This window comes from Delphinus delphis, chromosome 8 (genome assembly GCF_949987515.2).
Source record: "Delphinus delphis chromosome 8, mDelDel1.2, whole genome shotgun sequence".
NCBI classification, from domain to species: domain Eukaryota; kingdom Metazoa; phylum Chordata; class Mammalia; order Artiodactyla; family Delphinidae; genus Delphinus; species Delphinus delphis.
In genome coordinates, this window is record NC_082690.1 from 14462006 (window position 1) to 14485102 (window position 23097).

At 48.2% G+C, this 23097-nt stretch overlaps 1 protein-coding gene across 9 annotated transcripts in view; it reads right to left on the minus strand.

The window, feature by feature from the left end:
* POU2F3 (POU class 2 homeobox 3) overlaps positions 1-23097 on the minus strand; it is a 79501-nt gene that overhangs the window by 44351 nt on the left and 12053 nt on the right. For 6 of the 9 annotated variants that reach the window (XM_060017783.1, XM_060017780.1, XM_060017787.1 and 3 more), the window contains one exon: positions 4969-5003. The exons of 1 other annotated variant lie outside the window; for it this stretch is intronic. In XM_060017783.1, coding sequence (XP_059873766.1) covers positions 4969-5003 — 35 coding nt within the window. Of the gene's footprint in view, positions 1-4968; positions 5004-6070; positions 6191-6865; positions 6910-23097 lie in introns of those variants that run through there. 2 more of the 9 variants (XM_060017785.1, XM_060017782.1) reach the window with 2 other exon arrangements.

Sequence of the window (23097 nt, forward strand, 5' to 3'; positions counted from 1 at the left end):
CCTTCTAAGGCTCTTCCATTAAATCAAACTAGTTATGCTTGAAAATGCCCACAGGAGAAAATCTAAACTTCTTGGGAATTCCCTGGCCGTCCAGTGGTTAGGGCTCTGCGCTTTCCCTGCCAAGGGCCCGGGTTCAATTCCTGATCGGGGAACTAAGATGCCACAAGCCATGCAGCACAGCCAAATTAACAAATAAATAAATAAACTTCTTTGCTGGGTATTCAAAGGTCTGCACAATCCGGCCCAGCCTCATCTTCCACCATCACATCCCATGCTGACCTTCTCACAGTTCCCTTTTACATAGTGAGGCTTCACCCTTACTGTCTCCTATGCCTGGAATATTCTTGCCTCCCCTCTCTGCCCGTCAGTCAAACCCCCTTCTCTTCCCTTGTCACCCACTTCAACACCATCTCTTTGGTGACATCCTTGGGCACTATCTCAGAGCTCAGTACTCTTATGTCTCTTACAGAATGCACTGCAGAGTTCATTGCCATTTATCTTCTTACCAATGACACACTCTCTCCAGCTCTTAGGAAAGACTAAATATTCAAAGAGTGAATGTTTGGCCCTAGATCCAACCTGCTGGGTCCTCCTGTCTCTGCCCCTTGACTTTCAAAAGATTCTTTTCGAATCTTTTTTATGATCTGATCACACAAGATCATAAAGGCTGGAAAGATTCCATGTGACATATTTCTCCTCACTCTCTACAGCTCAGGGTGAAGAAATGGACACTCTCTTCCCCATTTCTCTTCAAAGAAAAACATAAAAGGAAAGTGGAAGCAAAACCAAACAGAATATGGCATGAGACTATTGATGGGACCATAACGTGAAGACTGCAGGGGCCTTAGCAATCATCTCAAGCAAACGTCTTCCTTTTATTCACGAGGACACTAAGGCTCAGAAAGGGGAAGAGGACTGTGCAGGGTGGAAACAGCACCGGCACCCAGGACCTCTGATTCCCTGTCCAGGGATCTGGCCTTGTTCAGTTGCCTCCCAACTCTGTCTTAAGCTTTCCTGGGGACTGAGGGGTGGCCCTGTTTCTGGGTCTCTGGGTCAGCTCACAATTATCTCCCAAACAGGCTCAGGCTGCTTTCCTGGGACCAGGAAGTTAAGAGGCTTATCATGAAACCTCATGATGAGGCAGCGTCCTTCGCTCATGCAACCTTAGGACAGCAGTGCGCCCAGAGCCTGGCTGCAATTCCCAGCTGCACCGCCTGGCTTGGGGCCTTCCAATGTGAGCCTCACCAAGGGCAGCGACTCATCCTTTGCTCTCCTGCGTCTGCCACCCCGTCTCTGTATCAGACACAGAGGCCGCGCCTACACAACACTCCTTCTTCCCCTCCCCGCTCCCTGCACCTCCCACTTCCTCCCAGTTAGTCATGGTGAGGTCACACCCAGCCGCTCGCTGGCTCCCAGGCCTCTCTCTAAGGACGATGTGTATGTTCAGGAAGAGGGGGGTTGAGAGACTGCAGAGGAGGAGGCTGCAAGGCATCATGGGAAAAATGAGCTCTGGAGTCAAAGAGATGTGGGTTCAAGTCCTGGCTCTGCCAGCTGACCAATCGGAGTGACCTTCAGCAGATTGCTTAACCTCTCAAATCCTTTGCCTAATCAGGTGGGGCTGCCTGGGAGGCAGTTTCCTTACCTGTCTAAGGGGGATAGTAACACTTGGTATACAGTGAGAATCAGATGAGATAAAGTGACAACAGCACTTTGCCCAGGGGCTCGGGGTCGCCAACTTTGGTTTACTTCCCTTGTTATGAAGCACGAGGGTATCATTGTCAGTGCAAGGGCCTGAGAAATCCTGGTGCCCACCTGCAGGCCCGCAAGTGAACTGGTGAGAATGTGAGGGTGTGGGCCTTGGTATCTGAGGCATCCGAGAGACAGTGAGAGGGAGCAAGGAGGGCCTTGGGGAGGGCGTGGACATGTGTGCTTGTGCACAGAGAAGAGCTCCAGTCTAAGTGTGTAAATGAGTGTGACCAGCTGAGCCTCTCTTCCTCCCAAATTCCAACCTCTTTAAAGAAAAGATCTTTGTGTCTGTTCTCGTCAGTAATGAGAAATCCAAAAACCCTTCCCAGGGGAGGGTGGAACTGCCCCCTTCCCACGAGGCTCATCGAAGGGAAATGAACACTAGTGAGGCCTTCCCCTGACAGAAGCCAGGAAACTTTCTCCCAACTGGTGGGGAAACCATACCCCAAAGGATGTTCAAAGGGCCGGGGCCTCTCTGTAGGCTGCTGGGGCCAGAGGGGCTGTCCCTAGCCTTGTCCTAAGCACAAGGGTTTCCCAAGCTCTAGAAAGATCACACAGGCAGCCAAACCCACCGGGCCTGTGGAGCGGGCCACCTCCGGGCTGGGCTGGTGCCGCCACGTCTTGGTGTGGGATGGGCTCCTCCACGTGCATCTCGTCCAAGGGACCATGAGAGGCGGACCCTCGGAAAGCACAGGCAACAGGCCACATCCCAACCAGGCCACATCAGGATCACTCAGTCCTCGGGAATGTCCTCCATCCTCCTGCCCTGGAAACAAACCTGGCCAAACTATCCCTTAGATGAGAATCTGTCTCATCTTTAAAGACCCTGAGAGAGAAGCTGATGCCACAGTCTCCCTCCCTTGGTAGCTTTTCCATTGTGTGATAAGCCACATTGGCTGCAAGTCCTTCCTTGTAGCTCACCTAGATGTGTCTTTAACTGAAGCCTACCTCTGTCTTAGGTCTTGAGGGAAGAGGGAGAGTAGTTGGCCTCCATGTGTTAGCAAACTTCCCCAATGAACACAATTGCAGAAGTTGCCTAAGAGGTTTTGGGTTAGGGCTCCAGATTGTTCCTCTCCAACTGTGAAGGATGTACCCAGAGTTAAAAGCCTTTCAGGAAATGTTAGTAGGGACTTCAAATCACTCTACAGGTAAAGGAGGAGAAGAACATATGTCTGAGTTTGACCTCCACCCCTGACTTGCTTCTAAACTTGGACTCTGGATATGAGTGGGAAGGACCCCTAGTGAGTATCAAATGTATCCCCAAATTGGGGTTGTCTTTCCTTCCCCCTGGCTGTCTCCTTCTCTAGCCCATTCTTCTCTGCTTGACAAACTCTACTGACTCTTCAGAGCTAGAATCAAATATCACCTCCTCCGTGAAGCCTGCCCTGAGCTACCAGGAAGAATGAAGTATTCTCATTTCTGTTTGACACCATGCTTTTTACACGCCTTCAATAAAGCATGAATGAGATTGTATTATAATTATCCACTCAAGAGTTTCTCTCTCCCCTCCCCTCTCCCTCTCCCTCTATCTCCCCCACTCCTCAATCTAGACTGTGAGCTCCTCCAGGGAAGAGATCATGTCTTAATTTTCTTTGTATTCCCACATCTGGCACAGTACATGTTCCCTCCCCCACCCCAACTTTATGAAATAAATTAATTTTTCAGCTGAGAAAACTCATACTAAAAATATTAAGTGACTTGACCCAACTTATACAGCTAGCTGGTGGCCCAAACAGGACCCAAACCCAGGCTTTCTGACTTTGTTTCTAATTCTCACGTCTCTGCCTCACTCTAGGGCCCAGCGTTGCTTCCTGCTTGTCTCCAATTTAGACTTTGTCCCCCCAATGAACCCTCCCACCATCTGCCTCTGACATCACACCTTGTCTTCGCCCTCAGCGCCCAATCTTCCCATCAGCCTCTAACTTCAATGGGAAGGTCCTCTCTTCATTCACCCTCCTCTTTACACATCCAGATCTATCCATCCTTCAGTCCATCCAACACCACCTTCCCCTGCCTGAAACCCTCCCCAACTAACTTGAACTCCACCCAGCTTGTTCCTTTAAAGGCGCCCACCTTGTATCTCCATTGTCCCACTGAGCTGGGTTACACCCTCCTTCCAGAGCTCTTTTTGTCCTGGCTCCCCTGTTTTGTCCTCTATCTTCTTTTAAATCGGGAGTTCCTTTGGCTATTTACAATAGCCAGGACTTGGAAGAAACCTAAGTGTCCATCGACAGATGAATGGATAAAGAAGATGTGGCACATATATACAATGGAATACTACTCAGCCATAAAAAGAAATGAAACTGAGTTATTTGTAGTGAGGTGGATGGACCTAGAGTCTGTCATACAGAGTGAAGTAAATCAGAAAGAGATAAACAAATATCGTATGCTAACACATATATATGGAATCTAAAAAAAAAAAAAATGGTCATGAAGAACCTAGGGGCAAGACGGGAATAAAGACGTAGACCTACCGAAAATGGACTTGAGGACACGGGGAGGGGGAAGGGTAAGCTGGGACAAAGTGAGAGAGTGGCATGGATGTATATACACTACCAAATGTAAGGTAGATAGCTAGTGGGAAGCAGCCGCATAGCACAGGGAGATCAGCTTGGTGCTTTGTGACCACCTAGAGGGGTGGGATAGGGAGGGTGGGAGAGAGGGAGACGCAAGAGGGAAGAGATATGGGGACATATGTATATGTATAACTGATTATCTTTGTTGTAAAGCAGAAACTGACACACGATTGTAAAGCAATTATACTTCAATAAAAATGTTAGAAGTAAATGAATAAATAAATAAATCAGGAGTTCCCTGAGGAACCCAACCCTCCATCTTTTGCACCTCCACAAATTCCTCTACACATAGTCAGGCCATGCAAACAGACTTGCCCAAGAGGCAACTCAAGCTGAGCTTTGATGGGAAAAGAGTTGTGGTCTTAGATTCCAGACCACATCCAGCCTACAGATAATCCTAAATAGGGCTGCGCTGTCAGTACTCTTTTGAGGACATCATGAAGAGGTGACCCCAATGTTGGATTGTGGATTGGGGGAGAGGTTGGATGCAAAAGCCCTTGAAAGACACCTTTCAATTCTGAGACCTATGAGTCTATGAATAAACACCCTCAAACTTCCCTTAATCTTCTTTGTGTCCCCACACCTAACATAGTATGAATGACCCCCAAAATTTATAGAATAAAGGTTTTCTTCTGAATGTCCTTACCTGCCTGTTGAAATCTAAGCCGTTTCGATCATTTCCTGGAAGAGATTAAAAAATAAAAAACATTAATAGCTAGCAGGATTGGAAGAGACTGAAAGTTAGTGGAAAATAGGATGTTGGGATGGGCTTATCTTTATTTTGAAAAAGAACAAAATGCCTGCCCTATGGCCAGAATCTTCTTGCTTATCCTGTTTCCTGGAAAAGTCTTTGGAAAATCTCCTTCAGGAAGGTAGGTAACCAGGGAAAGGGGAGATTGACTTGTCCAAGGTCACATAGGGTCTAACTGAGATTAGAACTTGCCACACCAGATTGCTTCTGCCAAATGCCCTCAGACAGAAGCTGTGATACATGCTGTAATGGAAAAGCAAGGAATGGCCGGCCACAAATCCTAAAGGAATTGCCCGAAGGCAGGAAGGCCTCCCGCTATCCCAGCCCTCCAGCATTGATGACACCTAAATCATGTCAGGTAGATGAGTGTCACCCCTGTTTCCACCCACCCCCAACTTTCATTCTTGGTTTTATTCATCTTTTTCCCTTTATAATAAATGTTGGGTTGAAAAAGTAAATGTGTGCTTAATAGAGAAAACTTTTTGATACAGAAAAAGTAAAAAGTAGCAGAAAAATCCATCTGCAGAGAGGCAGCTGCAATTAATATTTTTGTATATTTTATGGTCTTTTTTATGCTTGTTTTTCCTCATTGACATATATCGCTCTGTATAGATTTTTTTTTTTACTCAATTTTTTTTTTTTTTGCGGTACGTGGGCCTCTCACTGTTGTGGCCTCTCCCGTTGCGGAGCACAGGCTCCGGACGCGCAGGCTCGGCAGCCATGGCTCACGGGCCCAGCCGCTCCGCGGCATGTGGGATCTTCCCGGACCGGGGCACGAACCCGTGTCCCCTGCATCGGCAGGCGGACTCTCAACTACTGCGCCACCAGGGAAGCCCTGTATAGATTTTTTACCCTGCATTTTCCAGTAAGCGTCATAATCTTTCTCCTACACTATTAAGGAACGTCATAAATCTTTCTCCTATGTTTGCAAAGATCATTTTTAATGGCTCCATAATATTCCATTTATGGAGATACCAAAATCTGCTTAAACATATACCTGTTATTAGGGAAATTGCTTCCATTCTTTGCTATAATTATATTTCCTATTCATACAGCTTTTCAGGGCAGGAGCTGCCAAACAATCTTCCTTTGTGCCCCATGGATTATTGGCTCTATAATGGCAAGAAAATGATATTAAATACCACCCAGAGCCTAGCACTAGGCTTAGTATATAATAGGAGCTCAAGTTATATTGGTTGAATGAATGAATAAATGAACATGTGAATGAATTCAGAACTTTCAATCAGAGAATTCTTCTGCTTTCCATCGGTTCTTCAATAGCTTTGGAATGAAGTCCAAATTTCTTAGTATAACATATAATTCCCTGTATGACCTGGTTTCTGCCTACCTTCCCTGCTTTGTCTGCTGCCTCTCATGATCTCACCTCCCTCCCTCCCATGTACCCTGTGCTCCAGACTCATGGAAAGCTCGCTCATGTCCACACGCGCCACACCTCTCCCGTTTCCACACCTCCACGCACTGTTCCCTTCCACAGAGTTGGTCCCCCTTCTCTCTGGTCCTTCAGGCTTCTCTACCAGCCGCATGGCACATGTCATGTAACTCTTTATTTGTCTGCATGCTTCTCTCTCCCTCTAGTCTCTGAATTCCTTGAAAACTAGGAGGATGACATTCATTTTTCTCCTCGATGGCCACCACAGTTCCTAACATGGGGCAGAGGCTCAAGAAACACCTGACAGATGAGTGAATGGGGTCCAGGAGAATCCTCTGGAGCCTTAACCTAAGGCCCCTTCCCTCTGCTCTGTTCTAAACAACGGGTAAGTGAAGCCCTTGCCTGTATGATTGGTTGTGAAGCGTCTCCGAGAGCAGCTGGGCCAGCAAGATGACAGCAGAAGTTGAGGGCTCCAGGATTCCGAGAAAGAGGAAATTCGTGAGACGGGAGGTCATCTTTGAATAGCAGCCTGATTTTGAGACTAACAAAGACTAAATAGATAATCTGTGAGGGGAGTTAAGATGGGAAGGGCCCACAGACTGAAAATAGCGTGTGTGTGTGTGTGTGTGTGTGTGTGTGTGTGTGTGTGTGTGTGTAGACTTAAAGATAAAATTGCTTTTATATTAAAAATTATTTCATGACATTGTAAAGGTGGCCTAGTAAGGAGTGATTTTAAAATTGGACCAAAAAGCAAATTCATTCATTCCACAAGTATTTGCTAAATACACTCTCTATACCAGGCACTGTTCTAGGCACTGGAAATATAATACTGGAAAAGATAGACAGAAGTCCTTGACCACGCGGAGCTTCTTTTCTAGTTGAGGAGACATGAAAGGAATAAGAAAACAAATATATAATTTCATTTAGAGAGAGTTACTATGAAGAGCAATAATACATGGTCAGGGGAAGAGTGTGTCAGAGGCTGTCCATAAGCAGGGTGGTCTGGGGAAGATCACTCCAGACAGAGGGATCGGGACCTGAGGGAGGCAAGAACAGGCTTGCCTGCTGAGGAACAGTGACGAGGCCAGCAAGGCTGGAGACATGTGGATGGGTGTGACCAGGGGAAAGATGCCGTGGGTCTGGCAGGCGGGTTGTGCTGAAGACTTCAGCTTTCATGCCAAGGACGTTGGGAAGTGATCAGAGGGTTTTGAGCAGAGGAGTGACATGATTTGACTTAAGTGTTTACACCTGCGGTGATCAGCTGTAGGGATGAGCAAGGAGGAAGGGAGAACAACCAGGAGGCTATCGCAGTGGGTCAGATGAGAGGGGGCAGTGTGCAGGATAGAAGGGCAGCCGTGCAGGTAGTGAGAAGGACCTGGATTTTGAATTGATAGCTGACAGGGCCAGCTGATGGCTGCAAGGAGTGGTGCAAGGGAAGGAGAGGCAGGATGATTCCTAGGGTTGGGCTTTCTCCATGGAGTGAGTGGTGGAGTCATTCCCCAAGATGGGGGTGACTCAGGGAGGAGCTGGCTGGCGGTATAAAATCAAAAGCTATGTTCTGGGACGTGTTAACTTTGAGATGCCAGTTAAAGATCCCAGGAGAGACAGGGAAAGGAGTTTGGACTCAGGCTAGGTGTCAGGTCAGAAGTACAGGGTGGGTAGTTTTCAGCTTATCGGTGGTATTTAAAGCCATAGGACTTGATGAGTTTACAAAGGAACTGAGTCCAGATGAAGGAGAGTAAAAGGGTCAAGGTTGGGAATGATGGGGAAGGGCCAGCAAAGGAGACTAAGAAAGAGTGGGCACTCAGGTAGGAGGAAGACCAGGCAGGTATGGCGTCTGGAAGGCAAGAGAAGGTGTAATATCATTACCTCCAGAAGAGGTAATAACATACATGTGAATGAGACCTAGAAAGGGGGAGAAACCTTGAGGGCCAAAACAGTCTATCCTGGAGAGGTCATCGGGATTGTGAACAATTAAGAAGTCTTTACTTTCGATATCTGCGGATGCCGTCAGAGTGTTTTTTGTGAGATCCACAAAACGCAAAAGATAAGCAAACAGCACGCGGAGATTAATTTTAAAACCCACCAGCCAACAAGAGAACAATTTCTCTTGTCCAGGAGTTTCTCCAGGGTCTTTCTCCAGAGGCCTCTCCCCTTGAGGACGCACCTGCTGCGCCTGGAGCCTGAACATGGAGTCTCCCCTTCTCATCAAACTCATCCTGGCCTGCATCGGTATCATGACCTAGTCCTCCTGGAGTCCCAGGCTGACTGAATGGCTGGACTGGAGGGACCCAGGCCAGCCAGGCCTCCCAGGAGACAGACCCCTTTACTCTGGGGCAGCAGAGAGTGGCACTAGCTCAGCACTGGGAACTGAATAAAGGTTCAGTCCCCCAAAGTGACTTCACCTCCGATTCTGATTCCACTGCTAAGCAGGTCAGAGTATTCTCAGGAGACATGGCTTCCCCCGGCTGGGGAGAAGGAACTCAGAGCATCTGGGGGCCTAGGTGGAGACACCATGACGTAGTCTAATACAGGCGCTAGTTCATTTCTGATGACACTGTTGATTCTCTCTCCAGATCTGGCTGAGGGGAAACGGCCTCAGCCCTCATTTTAATGCTGCTTCTTCCTGCTTCTCTCCCATGTTCATGGACCTTGTTCCACCTGGCACCTCTCCCCACCCAGCCTACAGGAAAGGCCTGGGAGGCGGTGCCTGGCAACTCTGGGACAAGATCAAGCTCACTGGGGTTCTGCTGCTGCCCTAATGCTCTAGGTTGAGAGGTGACCGACAAGCCATTCCCAGGACCCAATTTATTCATTTTTGAAACAGCGAGGAGGGCACCCCTCTTTCCTAGAGAAAGAAAGGGATGCAATCACCATATTGTGGGAAATACTGGTCCACAATCACCAGAAACTTGTTTTCTACCCCTTTAAGCTGTGGTGTGCAGGAGTAGTAGGGCATACTTGAAACAGTCCTGGACTTGAAGTCTGAGAATTAGGGCTCAAGTCCTGGCTCCATCGCTCCCAAGCTGTGTGACCTTGGTCAAGACAGGAAGCTCCAGAGCGTCAGGCATCTTGATGGCAAAATAAGGTCATAGTTTCAATTCCACCCACTTCCCAGGAATACAGTAAAGCTCAACTATATGCTGGGAAGCACTCTCCAGTTGCGGGCTGGGCTCCACACGTCCCGGGCCACTCCTCCATCAGGCTGAGCCTGCTCCTTTGTCAGGGACTTTGCACACGCTGTTCCCTCTGACTAGAATGCCCTCTCTCCCTAGAATATACACATTCACCCTCCAAGACCCAACTCAGATGTCACGTCCTCCATGAAACTTATCCAAAGCAAAATGAGGGATTTCCTCCTCTACGTTTCCACCTCTCCTACTTATACCTCTTCCAGCACCTACCACATTTTTTAAACGTCAGTGTTTTGTGTGTCTGTTTCCCTCATGAAACTGGGAGCTCCTAGAGGCCAGGGTTAATACATCTTATTCATTTTTGTACCCCAAGAGCCTAAAACAGTGTTTAACACATAGTAGGAACTGAATGACTATGTGTTTAATTGATCCAAATCACTAAGAAACTGCTACAGAAACGAATCTTCTATTCAGATCTAAGACATCACAGGTGCCACCAGCTGCAGAAACCTGATCATATTCTATTATCCAAGTTCTGGCTTTGACAGATGGCAGCCACTTGCAGAAAACAAACAAAGCAGGACAGACACACAGAGGGGCCGGAGCATTATTTTCAGCATTGGAAAGATACTGAAGTCCAACCTCAGAGGGGAGCACCTTGCGGTGGTCACACAGCCTCAGAGACCTTGATTTCGGACCAAAGCTTGGATTTTGCAACTCCCATACTCACACAATTTTCGCAATAAACCCACTGCATCCCAAGTCCAACACAGAGAAGACCAAGTACTAGACTGTAATCAACAGTTTAGGCAAATAAGCAGTATTGATGCCAATCAAATCTGGAAGTGATTTAAGGCAGAGAGCGAGATTAATTCAGACAACTGGATGATGAAATCAGGATTAGAAAATATTTTGGTCGATTCTAATAAGAGGCCAAAACCAACAACATAGAATGTAACAGGAATACATCTAAGCCCTACATTTAGGTTAAAAAAGGTCAATTGTATACATAAAAGACAGAGGAGGCTGAAATTAGAAATGATTAAGGTGGTAAATTTTATGTTTAAATTTTACGTTTTATGTTTAAATTTAATATTGTATGTTTTTTACCACCCAAAAAAAGGAGAAAAAAGTAAAGAGTTTTTTACACTTAGAGAATTATGTTTTGACAACTACTCTAACCCAGAAAGCTAATTTTCTACCTCATACTGGGTAGGCAACTAAAGAAGTCAAATTGCTCAAAAGTATGCCCTCCCTTTAGCCTATCTGCTACATACGATCTGGCAATCCTACTCTGGGTGTATATCCACAGGAAATGAAAACAGGGTATCAAAGAGATAGCTTCACTCCTCTGTTCACTGCAGCATTATTCACTATAGCCAACCTAAGTGTTCCTCAATGGGTACATGGATAAAGAAAATGTTATGTAGATATAACTTGTTACATGGTTACATTCAGTCATGAGAAAGAAGGAAATCCTGCCGTTTGGGACAACATGGATTGACCTTGGGGGCATTACGCTAAGTGAAATAAACCAGACTGAGAAAGACAAATACTGCAAGGTATCACATACGTGGAATCCAAAAAATAAAAATGAAAAAGAGTCAAACTCATAGAAACAGAGAGTGGAAAAGTGGTTGCCAGATGCTGGAAGGGTTCCGAAATAGGGAGAAGTTGGTAAAAGGGTACAAACTTTCAGCTATAAGATGAATCATGTCTGAAGATCTAATGTATTACATGGGGACTATAGTTGACAACACTGTACTGTATAATTAAAAGTAATTAAAATTAATTAAAATTAATTAAAATTAATTAAGATTAATTAAGAGTGGAACTTAAATGTTCTCTCTCACACATATAAAGATAAATATACAGGTGATGGATGTGTTAATTAACTAGATGGTGGGAATCCTTTCACAATGTATACACGTATCAAATCACATGATGTACATTGTAAAAATCTTACAATTTTATTTACCAGTTACACCTCAATAAAGCTTAAACAAAAGACTCTGGGCTACAATGTGAAACCTGATAAAGAGTTTTTTCAACAATACCAATAACCAACCTCAAACTAGAGCAATGGAATAACACAGCAGATACATATGGTGATTAAAACTTCAAGTGTGCACAATTTAAGATACTTGACCATCAAAATATCTATACTCTGTATTTTACATTTTCAAAGAGGTTAAATCTCCTAAAGAAATATAATATAACTCTCCCTCCCAAACAAAAACAAAAAAGTGATTCCCATTTCTGTTTATTGGCAGACAGTATCTGGAAATAAACAAACTGCAGTTCCTTGTGGGGAGGGGAAGAGAGAGGAGGCTGGCGCTAGTGAAAAAGCGCATGTGAAAAAGAAACCCAAAAAGGGAGAATTTCAGTTGACTGAAGCCAGTATTGGCCTGAGTGTACTGCACAGGTGTGGTGTAGCTGCTTAAAGAGCTAATGCTATCCTGTGCATCAGCAGGCATGCAGACCGTTGCACATCTCTGCTGAGAGCATCACGTCCAGTTCAGGGCAACATTTTTTAAAGGGACCCTGATGAACTGGGCTGCGCAACATGAGGACCAAGACGGTAAGGGGCTTAGATGTCACACCAAATGAGGAAAGGATATTTAGCCTAGAGAGGAGAACACTTACCCTTAGATGTCTTTTACATTTTAGACACACATACTGCCATATTTAGGATTGAAATGTTATAACGTCTATAATTTACAAGAAAATATTCCAGTGACGGGAATGGCAGAAATGTGATGGTTGTTGAGAGTAGGCAATGAGTATATGGGGCTCATCATTTCAGTGCCTACCTTTGCGTGCGTTTGAAATAAAAAGTTAAAAATAAAATATTTCCCCCCCCAAAAGGATGAAACCAACATGGCAAGATGTTAACAACTATTAAATCCAGGTGATGGGTATACGGCTGTTCATTGACAGCTGTTACGGCTGTTGCTTCTCTTTTCTATGTATCTGAAGTTTTTCAAAATAAAAAATTCTTAAGTAATTCAATGAGGGAACATTTGTAAGATCTTCTTGGCATAGTGCCTGGTGCATAGTAAGTGCTTCAGTAAATGTCAGTGTACTCTTCCTTCCTCCCCCAATATTGGCATGGATGTGAAACAGGCTTAGTCTGCAGCTGCAAAGACCCAGCTCCACAAAGGTCATTGGTGGAGGTTCCTGGGAAGCAGGCTTCACCTCAGTATAGGGAAGAATTTTGTAAAACATGGAATTGTCCAGCAGTGAAACCCACAGTTTCCCATCAACAGGGCTCCCCATTGCTAGGAATATTCAGGCAGAGGTTGCTTATTTCAGGGATGTTATAGAAGTGGTATTTGAACTGAGGGGCAATTTGATAATATCAAGAGGAGGCTCTCGGGTGATCTCAGGGGACTGAAAATTCCTCCCATCTCTAAAGTCCTAGGATTCAATGCAGTGGATTGAAATGTACCAGGGCTTTTTCTTCCCTTCCCAGAAGCTGGTCACTGTGTAGCATTTGCAGAGGGAGGCAAGGAAGGACCAAAGAACTCTCCCCACCGTTTCCCTCTGTCCTGTTTGTTCTGCCCACAACTAAAAGATATGAACACAGAGGGCAGAGATGGGGCAGAAAGGGCTCACAAAGGAAGCTTCAGAATCCTCTCTTTGGATGTCTTGGGGCAGATGGGTAAGAACTGTGCCAAGCTGGAAGGGACACCAGCTAAGGTCTCGCCAAGCCTCTTTCGGTTCTCATGGTCTCCTGGGAATCTCTGGACCATGAAGCTTCTAGCAAGAAAGCCAGAGCGCAAACACCTTGGAACTATGGCTCACGGGGCTGGGAGGAACCTGAAGAGATGATCAGGGCGAGCGCTCTGCCTTTGGGAAAATGAAGCCTTATTACTCACCCCCATTTTACAGTGAGAAAACTGAGTCTCAACAAGGTTAAGTGATAATATGTACGAAGTAACAGAGCTTTTAAAGTATGGGCATGTGTTGGGAATGATCCTCAGGGGAAGACAAAAACCCATGTCTCCAGTCCCAACGTGGTACATCCTTTCCACGCTAGCGTTAACGCCACTGCTAGCACCTCTAAAACTCAGACAACGTCTGAGGACTCCATCCAAGCTCCAGCTAAATGGCCCAACTCCTGAATCTCCCTGGTCCCACACGGTACCCAGAACTGTTCATCTATACCAAAGAGCTCCAGACAAAGGAAGAGGCCGAGAATACAGTTCGAGGGATTTGGGTTAATTATGAAGACAACATTCCAGTTCATAGAAAATGGGATTTAGTGACCAAAAGAGGGTAAAAGGCACCTTGAATTGGTGGGGAGGCCCGGGATTCTGGATAGAATTTCCTTAGGCCAGGATGGCCGTAATACCCAATGGAGTCCCCATGAGAAAGGCCATGGATCAGTCTGTAGGAGGTGCGCAGGGGTCAAAGGCAGCTTCCGCCTCTGCCTCTCCTTCCCTGGCATCTGGTGGGCACCAGGTCAGCAGTCCGAGCCACCTGGCAAGGACCCCTGTCCGACAGTAGACAGGAGGAGCCGGCGCCAGCCCTCTGCTTTCCCACCTCTGAGCCACAGCCTCACAGGCCCGCTGATTTGCATGCGTTGGCAGCGCTGGGATGTGAGTTTGCCTGGGGAGCAATTCTCTGGGTGAGGGAGGTGGAAGCACAGGAATCCTGTTCCAGCAGGATTTTCACTCCTGCCTGGTAAACATGCAGAGAGCATTCTGCAATGCGGCCGAACCTCTCCCATTTCCGGGCTGCTTCTCTTCTCACCAGCTCCGCTCCCAGGTTAACCCAGCAAGACTTCCCCTGTCATTTTATGACCACTTGGCAAATGTGCTGCCACTTCCTGGGATAGCCATGATTAAAGCAACCAGGACCTTGGAAGCACTGCTGGGCAGGCAGCTGCCAGAGCAAACCACGAGACTTCCCAGTGAGGTCATTCAACCCAGTCAAAACACTTTTCCCCAAGACCCCACAGACACTATGCCTACCTTTTTTGTTACTTGAGATCCCTCCAAGGAACTGGGCACTGTTGCCTAATGGTCAGAGCTCTGTACAGAGAACACACTGTAAACTGAGCTTGAAGGTTACTTCAAAGGCTGTTTTATGCTGGACCTTGGGCAAGTTGCTTGACCTCCATAGCCTTCAATTTTCCTTACATGTTAAAACAAAAAATTCTGCCTATATTCCTGCCACCTGCTTCGTAGGAGCAAAGAAAATGCCCAGGAGGAAACTGAGGCTGGCCCCTGAAGCCACCTGCAGAACAGGACACAGGATGTCCTTGATGGGCTGTGGGAAGAACACCGGCATAGGGGATGGGAGATCTGAGCTTCAGGTCTCCACCAGCTGAGTGTCCCCGGCTGTGGACAGCAGATGCAAAGATGCAGCGTGTGAGCCATGCCCAGGGCAGACATCACTAATGGACCACCTCACTTGCTTCCTTTTCCTAAACTCAGTGCATAGTGACCACCACTGATGATCAGAAACAGCTCTCCTGAAGAAACCCACTTGCTACCCCAGGACAGGATGGTCTTACAGGGTCCCTCCACCTCTGACCGTCTGTGGCTTTGGGGATTTTCATGGGTTAAAGCTTCTTCCTCTCTAGAATGGCAGAGTAAACGCGACTGACCTCAGGGCTTCCTTGCAACCCGGCCTGTGTGAGCGTTCCAGTGAGTTTCTCCACCTGCACAGTCATGAGGCTGAACCCCGAAGCCTTGGTCTGCAGGCCCTTAACACAGATGTCAGGAGCGTGGAGCTGAGGAAGGCACTCACTGCCCACCTTTGCTAAAAGGGAAGCCCAGCCTCCTCCGACTTCCCTTTATTATCTGTCATCATTCTTTGATAAATGAAAGGCTCCTCGCCGAGGTTTTCGAATTTTTTAGGAAATAAAATTCCTGTTTCTTCTCAGTCTGAGCTATAGATGGGACTCTCTGGGGCCCCCTGCATTGCCCCTGTACCTCCTGCTGGCCTCACACTGAGGCCCAAAGTGGGCAGCATGGTCAGAGGCTATGCTGAAGAGGCCAGGGACTCAGGCCCCCGCCTGGAATGGGGCCAAAGGGCCAGGTTCCCCAGCAAAGTCTCGATTCATGATCTGCTGACCCTAGAAAACAATAAAAATCCAACTTTAAAGGAAAAACTCTGTTAAAGAAACCCAGGGTTCCCATCGCTCCTAAATAAGCGCAGGTCAGAGAAGCACCTTGGTCGCTACTTTTCTATCAGAACTTTCTTGTGCTCGAGGGGACCACACAGACACTCCCAGTGCAGCACCCACCACTCACAGGTAGGGAAACTAAGTCCCAGAGAGGATGAGTGATGAGCTAAAGGTCACACAGGTAACGCATGGCAAAGCAGGAACAAAGCCCGAGCTCCGATGCCTAGACTTGTCTCTCCACCATAGCCCAGGGGTTCCCTAAAGGTCACCTCCAGACCAGCCCCTTCTCTACTCCTTGCCCAGCCCTGAGAGGGGAAGAGGTTCAAAGAGGTTTAAGGTTGGTAAGAGACACTTCGCCACCCCCTTCCCGGGACTGAGTGAAGTGGGGGTGAGAAGGGTGGGTGGGAAGAGCAGGGATAGCTACCGAGAGGGGCGTGCAGCCGGGCGCTGGTCCTCACGTGGGCACACAGATGTCCTTTGTGCAGCTCAGAGGGGCACGTGTGTGGTAAGAAAGCTTAGATGGGAGATGCTATCTCACATTTGTAGAACAACTCTCACTTCTGAGAGCTGCCACAGATACACTCTTGTTTCATTCATGCCTCACAACTTGTTTTACAGATAAGGAAACTGAGGCTGGGCCATGGCACCTGAGCTGGAGGAAAGGAAGTTGGATCTCAGGGCTCTGGCTGCAGGGCTGGTGCGCTGGCCAACACGCATGGGTCTTGGGGCGTGCACTGGGTTTGTTCCTTTCTGTGCAGTGCACTTTCGTATCCAGTCCTTATTAGAGTCTCGCCTGCCTGTGAGTTCTACAGAGCCGGGATTCCAGAACTCCTGTTTCACCAGTGAGTACAGTGAGGCTCAGAGAGGGCGGGGCTGGTTAATGTCACACAGCCGTCTTCCGCATCCAGACACCATGCCATGCCCTTTCCCTCACGCGGGGTAACATAGCTTCCTCTCCTTCTGGGGCCTGTGTTCCTAGGGCTGGAGGGGCCACTTCTGAGGGAAGGGTGATGGGGAGGGGGGAGACTTTGTCCAACAAAACAAGGAAACAAAAGCATAAGACAGAGGACTGCCTCTAGGGTAGGGAAAGGGCTTTTAAAGAAACAGGGATCTCAACCCGTTGCTGTGACCTTGAGAAAGTCATTCCTCTTTTCTGACCCCACTCTCTTTCCCCATAAAATAGGAGAATGGGACTAGATCAGAGAATTTTCAAACATTTTGGCAGGAGAACACTATTTTCAAATAATAGGGATTAATTAATAGTTGACATTTATTGAGCATTTACTATGCACCAAGGTTTGTATTAAACATTTTATACACAGGAGAGCATTTAATCCTCACAACCACCCTGTGAGTAGGTGCTCTTATTATCCCCATTTTACAGATGAGGAAACTTGAGGCTCAGAGAGGTCAATCAACTTGCCCACCGTTACTGATTAGTAAATTGCCGAGTAGAAACTCAAGCCCACGTCTGTCCACCAGCCAAGGCTGACCACACCACAGTATATATTGACATACTATCTCCAAATGAAAACACATATGGAGTCGCCACAGAAACTTGAGGGGGGAAAAAAAGATTTTTCCAGAACTATAAACATCATCTAGTCTCCTTGAATCTGTACCATCCCTAAACACTGGGTCCTGGGAGGAGGGGTCTTTCCACCAACTCCCTCCCCTTCTTCCGGCCATTTCCTGATTGCCTGGAGTCAGTTTGTTTGAGGGTCCTTCACCAAAGCACGCTTCCCACTCCCAAGCGCAGGTGGATAGGACAGTGTGTTGGCCAGGAGTGAACGAATTCACAGGTAGGTCTACTCAGGAGACAGCCCATATTCCTAATAGAGGGCCCCTAGATTGGCCATTGGGTCACGTGTGGACACTCTGTCCTTCTGATACTAATACTGGCAAATGGCATTACTGTATGGCAGGCTCTGCTCTAAGGGCCTTACACACGTTGGCTTATTCAGTCCTCACAGCAGGGGCTTCCCTGGTTGCACAGCAGTTAAGAATCCGCCTGCCAATGCAGGGGACATGGGTTCGAGCCCTGGTCCGGGAAGATCCCACATGCCGCGGAGCAACGACGCCCGTGTGCCATACTACTGAGCCTGCGCTCTAGAGCCCGCGACCCACAACTACTGAGCCCACGTGCCACAACTACTGAAGCCCGTGTGCCTAGAGCCCATGCTCCGCAACAAGAGAAGCCACCGCAATGAGAGGCCCGTGCACCGCAACGAAGAGTAGCCCCCGCTCGCCGCAACTAAAGAAAACCCGCGTGCAGCAACGAAGACCCAACGCAGTCCTAAATAAATGAATAAATAAATAAATTTATTAAAGAAAAAAAGCCAAAAAAATCAAAAAAAAAATTCCTTACTCTCCATAATATTAAAAAAGAAAAACAAACAAAAAAAATCCTCACGGCAACTCTAGGAGCCTATCCCTGTTATTACCTCCATTTTACAGTCTAGGAAACCGAGCAGAGACATTAAGTAACCAGCCCAAGGTCATATAACTAGTAAGTAGAAAAGCTGGGATTCAAATACAGACTCTGGCTCCAAAGTCTATGCCCTTAATGCCTCCGCCTTGGTAAGCTGGGGGCAGCAGTGCCCTTCCTAACACGTTACAGGAACTGAGAGGTACAGCAACCCCCACCTTTCAAATAATAACCAGTGAGCACAAAGGGTCAGCATGTGCTCACAGATCTCAGCATCTTAGAGCCGGAAGTGATCTTAGAGACTCTCAAGTTCAGACCCTCCGTCCAATGCACGAACTCAGGCCTGAAGACGGGAGGTGACTTGCTGACACAGGTTCATGGTAGAGATGAGTCCAGATTCCATCTCTCCTCACATCTCCTCAACCACACGAGAAGGTGCAGACTGTTTCTCCAGTTTCACTGGTAGAAAAACTGAGATGACTAGTCTGTTGTCAGCAGAGGGAGACAGGCCTGAGCCCAGGACCAGAACTCACTCAATGGTCCTTAAGAGCCCAAGCATCCTGTGACGCTGGGGTAAACTGAGTTGGGGCTAGGCGGGGACGGGGACCCAGCTGGTTCTCCCGAGAGAGGCAGCGGTCACAAATACCCCACCCAGCCAACCACCCTCAGGCCTCCAGGGGCCTGAGGGGAGGGGACAGGGACAGGGTGGGAGCAGCCAGCCCAGTGCTACCTCCCTTTGATACCTTGGAGTCCAGAGCAGACATTTCCCAGCAGGCTTAACCCTTCTTGTGCGTGCTTCCCTTCTCAAGAAAAGCTTAATCATCCTCATTTGAATTTCAAATGACCTCTCCCCTCTCCCCACTCCCTGCCCCAACAGGCTTTGAGGCAGGGATATGGAAATTCACCCAGCAGTATGGAAATCATTGCCCTATGCAAATTGGGCGCCAGGACCCCATCGTCATAGCAACTACTGGGTTTCCTCTCCTTTTGGCCCCTCTCTGGGCTCTCTGGCTTAGATTTTTTGTTCCTCTTCCCAGCAGGCGGGGGGGGGGGGGGGGGGGGGGGGGGCACCCCTCACCGAGGTGCCCAACGGGGCCCAGACCCGCCAGGCTTCCTGCCTGCTTCTCTAGTGCAAATCTGGACCCAGATTTGGTCTCAGCCAAGCGAGACCAGCCGCTGTTTTTTCCTCAGGCTAGCCTAATCCGAGGATGGGCTGGATGGTGGTGAGGAAGTTCTGGAGTCTGGAGGACACAGCGATGCCCCTAGAGGGGGTGACAGGAGAGGAGAGACCTAGAGGGCTTCGGTGGTGCCAGTGATAGGAGATGGAAAGCAGGCACGGAACCTGTATGTAAAATGCCATGCAAATGAACACCTATTATTTTTTGAGTCAACAGCACGAGTGCTTTCTGGGGAGATGCCTGCAGCTCTGTTTCCCGTGCTCCGAGCTTGGCACAAAGGCCTGCCGTCCCTGAGTCTCCCAGGGCCCGGCTGTTACCCAGGAGCTCCCCCACAGTCAGCTCTAAGCCCATGGAGAATCCAGGAGGGGACTTTGAACTGTCTGTGGCTGAAGTCCCTAGAAATGAAATTCAGCCTCCTTTGAGGACTCTGGTCATTCGCTCAGCTTCCCCAGCCCTGTCCTACCAGACCCTCAGGCTCCAATGAGAGGAACACAGCCCCAGTTGGGATGACCTCAAGGGGCTTCCCTTTTAAGGACGTGTCTGCCCCTCTTCCCCTTGGCTGTGGGGAGTGGGGAGTGAGAGGAGGCAAGGGGAGCTGCACCTGCTTCTCCCCTCAGCAGCTCTTCCTAAGGATGGGTCATCCTGGCAGAGCCCTTCCCTTCCCGAGGGGGACCCACTAGCAAATGCGGGCAGAGACTCCAACTTCCGTCTCCCCTACCCTTCCTGTAGTTTCACAAACCACCCCCCACCACCACCCCAGCCTGCCTTTGACAGAGCCTTGACCAGAAAGGAAGACTGCCAGTGGGTGTACCCCACCACCAGACTGCCCAACCTGTCCTGAGGGCTTTGAGGTGGGGACTGTGTGAGTCGTGTGTGTTTGCACGTGAGTGTGAGTTGGGCGTGTGTGTGTCTGTGTGTTTGGGAGTGGGGCGGACGGAGTGTAACTGCATTTCAGTTGTCCGGATTGGGGCTGCTCTTTTTTTTTTTTTAATAGGATTTACTCTTTTTTTTTTTAATTTATTTATTTATTTAGGGCTGTGTTGGGTCTTCATTTCTGTGCGAGGGCTTTCTCTAGTTGTGGCGAGCAGGGGCCACTCTTCATCGCGGTGCGCGGGCCTCTCACTATCGTGGCCTCTCGTTGCGGGGCACAGGCTCCAGACGGGGCTGCTCTTCAAGCCCGAAGACGTAACCCTAATTTGGCTGCTCATTTCTTTTCAAATTCTTTTTCCACTTGTTCAGCATTTTTCCACACCAGGTGTTCATTGCTGTAACTGTTTCTTAAGGAGGAGGGTGGACCCAAGAGACCAAAAGCATTTACTCACAGCTTATGAGGGAGGGGGGCTGCAATTTGGGTGCCTTAGTGAAGGGCTAAGGCCCAGAAGCTACAGTGTTGAGTCTCTGGACGCTGCTCAGGGCCTGTGTGTGTGTGTGTGTGTGTGTGTGTGTGTGTTGGTAGCAGGTTGGGGGTGGGTGTCATTTCACCCTTGGCAGCAAAGGATAGCCTGGGACTGACCTCTCCTGCTGGATCTCCCCATCATTGCCCCCACGGCACCAACAGTGGGAGTAGGAGGGATGCTAAGAAGGTCATAAGATGTACCCATTGCCCATGGGATGCCAAAGGAAAGGGGCATTCTTATGCACACTCTTATCCTCTAATGCAGGGCACCTCCAAGTGTGGTCCAACAGCCAGGCTGGTCTGAGCTGTTCATTAAGGTCGGAGACCAGATGCATCCAAACACAGAGAGTAAGAATTTAGAAATGTTCACAGCACCCCAAGTACGTCATTAGTGAGCGCTCCCTGTGGACGCAGTGGAGACAAGTCTGGGCCCTGTTGAATGTGTGTGGTGGGTACGAGCTGCATACCAGTCCTGCACGGTGGGACTGTGGACTGCTCTGTGACAGACCGGAAGTAAAACGACCGGTCCTGCAGCCCGCGTTGTTTGAAGCGGTGCCCTAAGGAATGACTGCTGATGAAACCAAGCGGAACTCCAGATGGTAAAAGCCAGCACACAGATGCCCCCCCACCCGGCCCCCTCGCTTTGTTCCCTCTTAGGCTGGAGAGAAAAGGAGGTCCATGTTCTTCTGGGGGCTGCAGAGATGGCAGCTGGGGTGGGGAAGGTGGCCTTCCTTAAAGAGATCTCCGAGAGGAAGAGGGACGGGTGTCAGGCAGGACTTGGCTCATCCACCTGCACTGGTGCTAAGGTTTAACGTAATTTTACATTTACAAACATACCTGCTACCCAGAGGCAAGTACTAATTTAGTCCATATGGACTATTACCCCTCTTGAGATTGTGACATACACACTCCTAACACACTCATATATAGTGTGCTTAGACTTTAAAGTATCTTGACTCATTTCTGGACACGAATGTGTTATAAACCTCCTGATTTCAAGCAGCATATAAAAAACCACTGCTATTAAAAACACTTCACAACACCTTCATCTGAGCAGCATGGTCCTGCCCTGTGGGCTTGGGTTTGGGACTAGATGGGCGAGAAAGTGTGGCACAGGTGGGAGCTGCTGTAGTAATTCTTCTATTTGCAGAGGTTCTCTGTGTGCTACAGGCAGGTACCTCCTGACGCCACAGGCTGCTCCCCCGGGACCTCTGGCGCACACAGCCACAGGATGAAGCCTGGATGGTGAATTAGTACCTCCTCATCCCCCTGCACAGAAACTGGAAACGTGGTGAGATGGAAGCCACTGTGGTTTGAGAAGGCCAGAACCAGGGGCAAGGGGCTTAGGCTGCAGCATGAGGGCTGTAGACAAGAGATAGGAAAGGACTTCCGACACTGAGAATTGTATCCTACAAGAATAGGTGGCCAAGAGAAATTGTGGGGTTAGCTTTTCTTAAGGATGGAAGATAAATGAGGGGAAAATAGCTCTAAGAACAGGATCCTTTATTTTCCAGGGATGGTTTTGAAATGGCTTCAAAGGAAGAGAGAGGTATGGACAAGATATCCTCTCAGAATCCAGGGATTCATGTCAGTTCCCCCTGGACATCTGGAGGGGCTGTGGCTTCCTTTTTGTCCTCCAGAGAGGTAAGGGAGAGAGTGGGTACAGACCAAGGCACAGGACCAGAGTCATCAGGCTTGAATCCTAGAGCCCACCCAGCTCATTCTCTTCACTTTACTCCCTCAAGCCCTCTCTCCCGCCATATTATGACAAGGAAACTCGAGTCTAAGGCACAAGCAGACTTGTCCCACACTGCTCAGTGACAGAGCTTTGTCTTGTCTCCTGAACGTTTCTGATAATTATCAACCTAATGATGGACTGTATTTGTATGGTGACATTCACTTTGCAAAGTGCTTTCACACCCACTCTGTCATTTAATCATAAAAGGGTGTGTGTATGTGTGTGTGCGCCTGTGTGTCTCATTCAGAAAGAGCTGTCAATAGGAGACTGTTCTGCACCTTCCCCCAAGTCTCACCTCACCCCAGGTACTTCCTAGACTTCTCTCGTCCTCTCTGTCATTGAAAGAATAGTTTTATTCCATAAACATTTGGGTTAAAACCCACACACGTCTCTAGAGCCTTCCACCTGTTTCTGCCTGGAACTGCACCTCTTCGTCGCAGTGAGACGTAGTTTCTTTATCCTTAGCTCTTTTCTTGGGGACTCACTAGGGTGGAGATGGCGAGGTCCCAGGAATGAACTGACCAAGACGGGGCTTCTCTTCTTGGGTCAGTTACTCATTATTTCTTTGGGCCTTAAGGAGAATCACTAACCTCTCTGGGCTCCCCTATATAATCGTGTCCA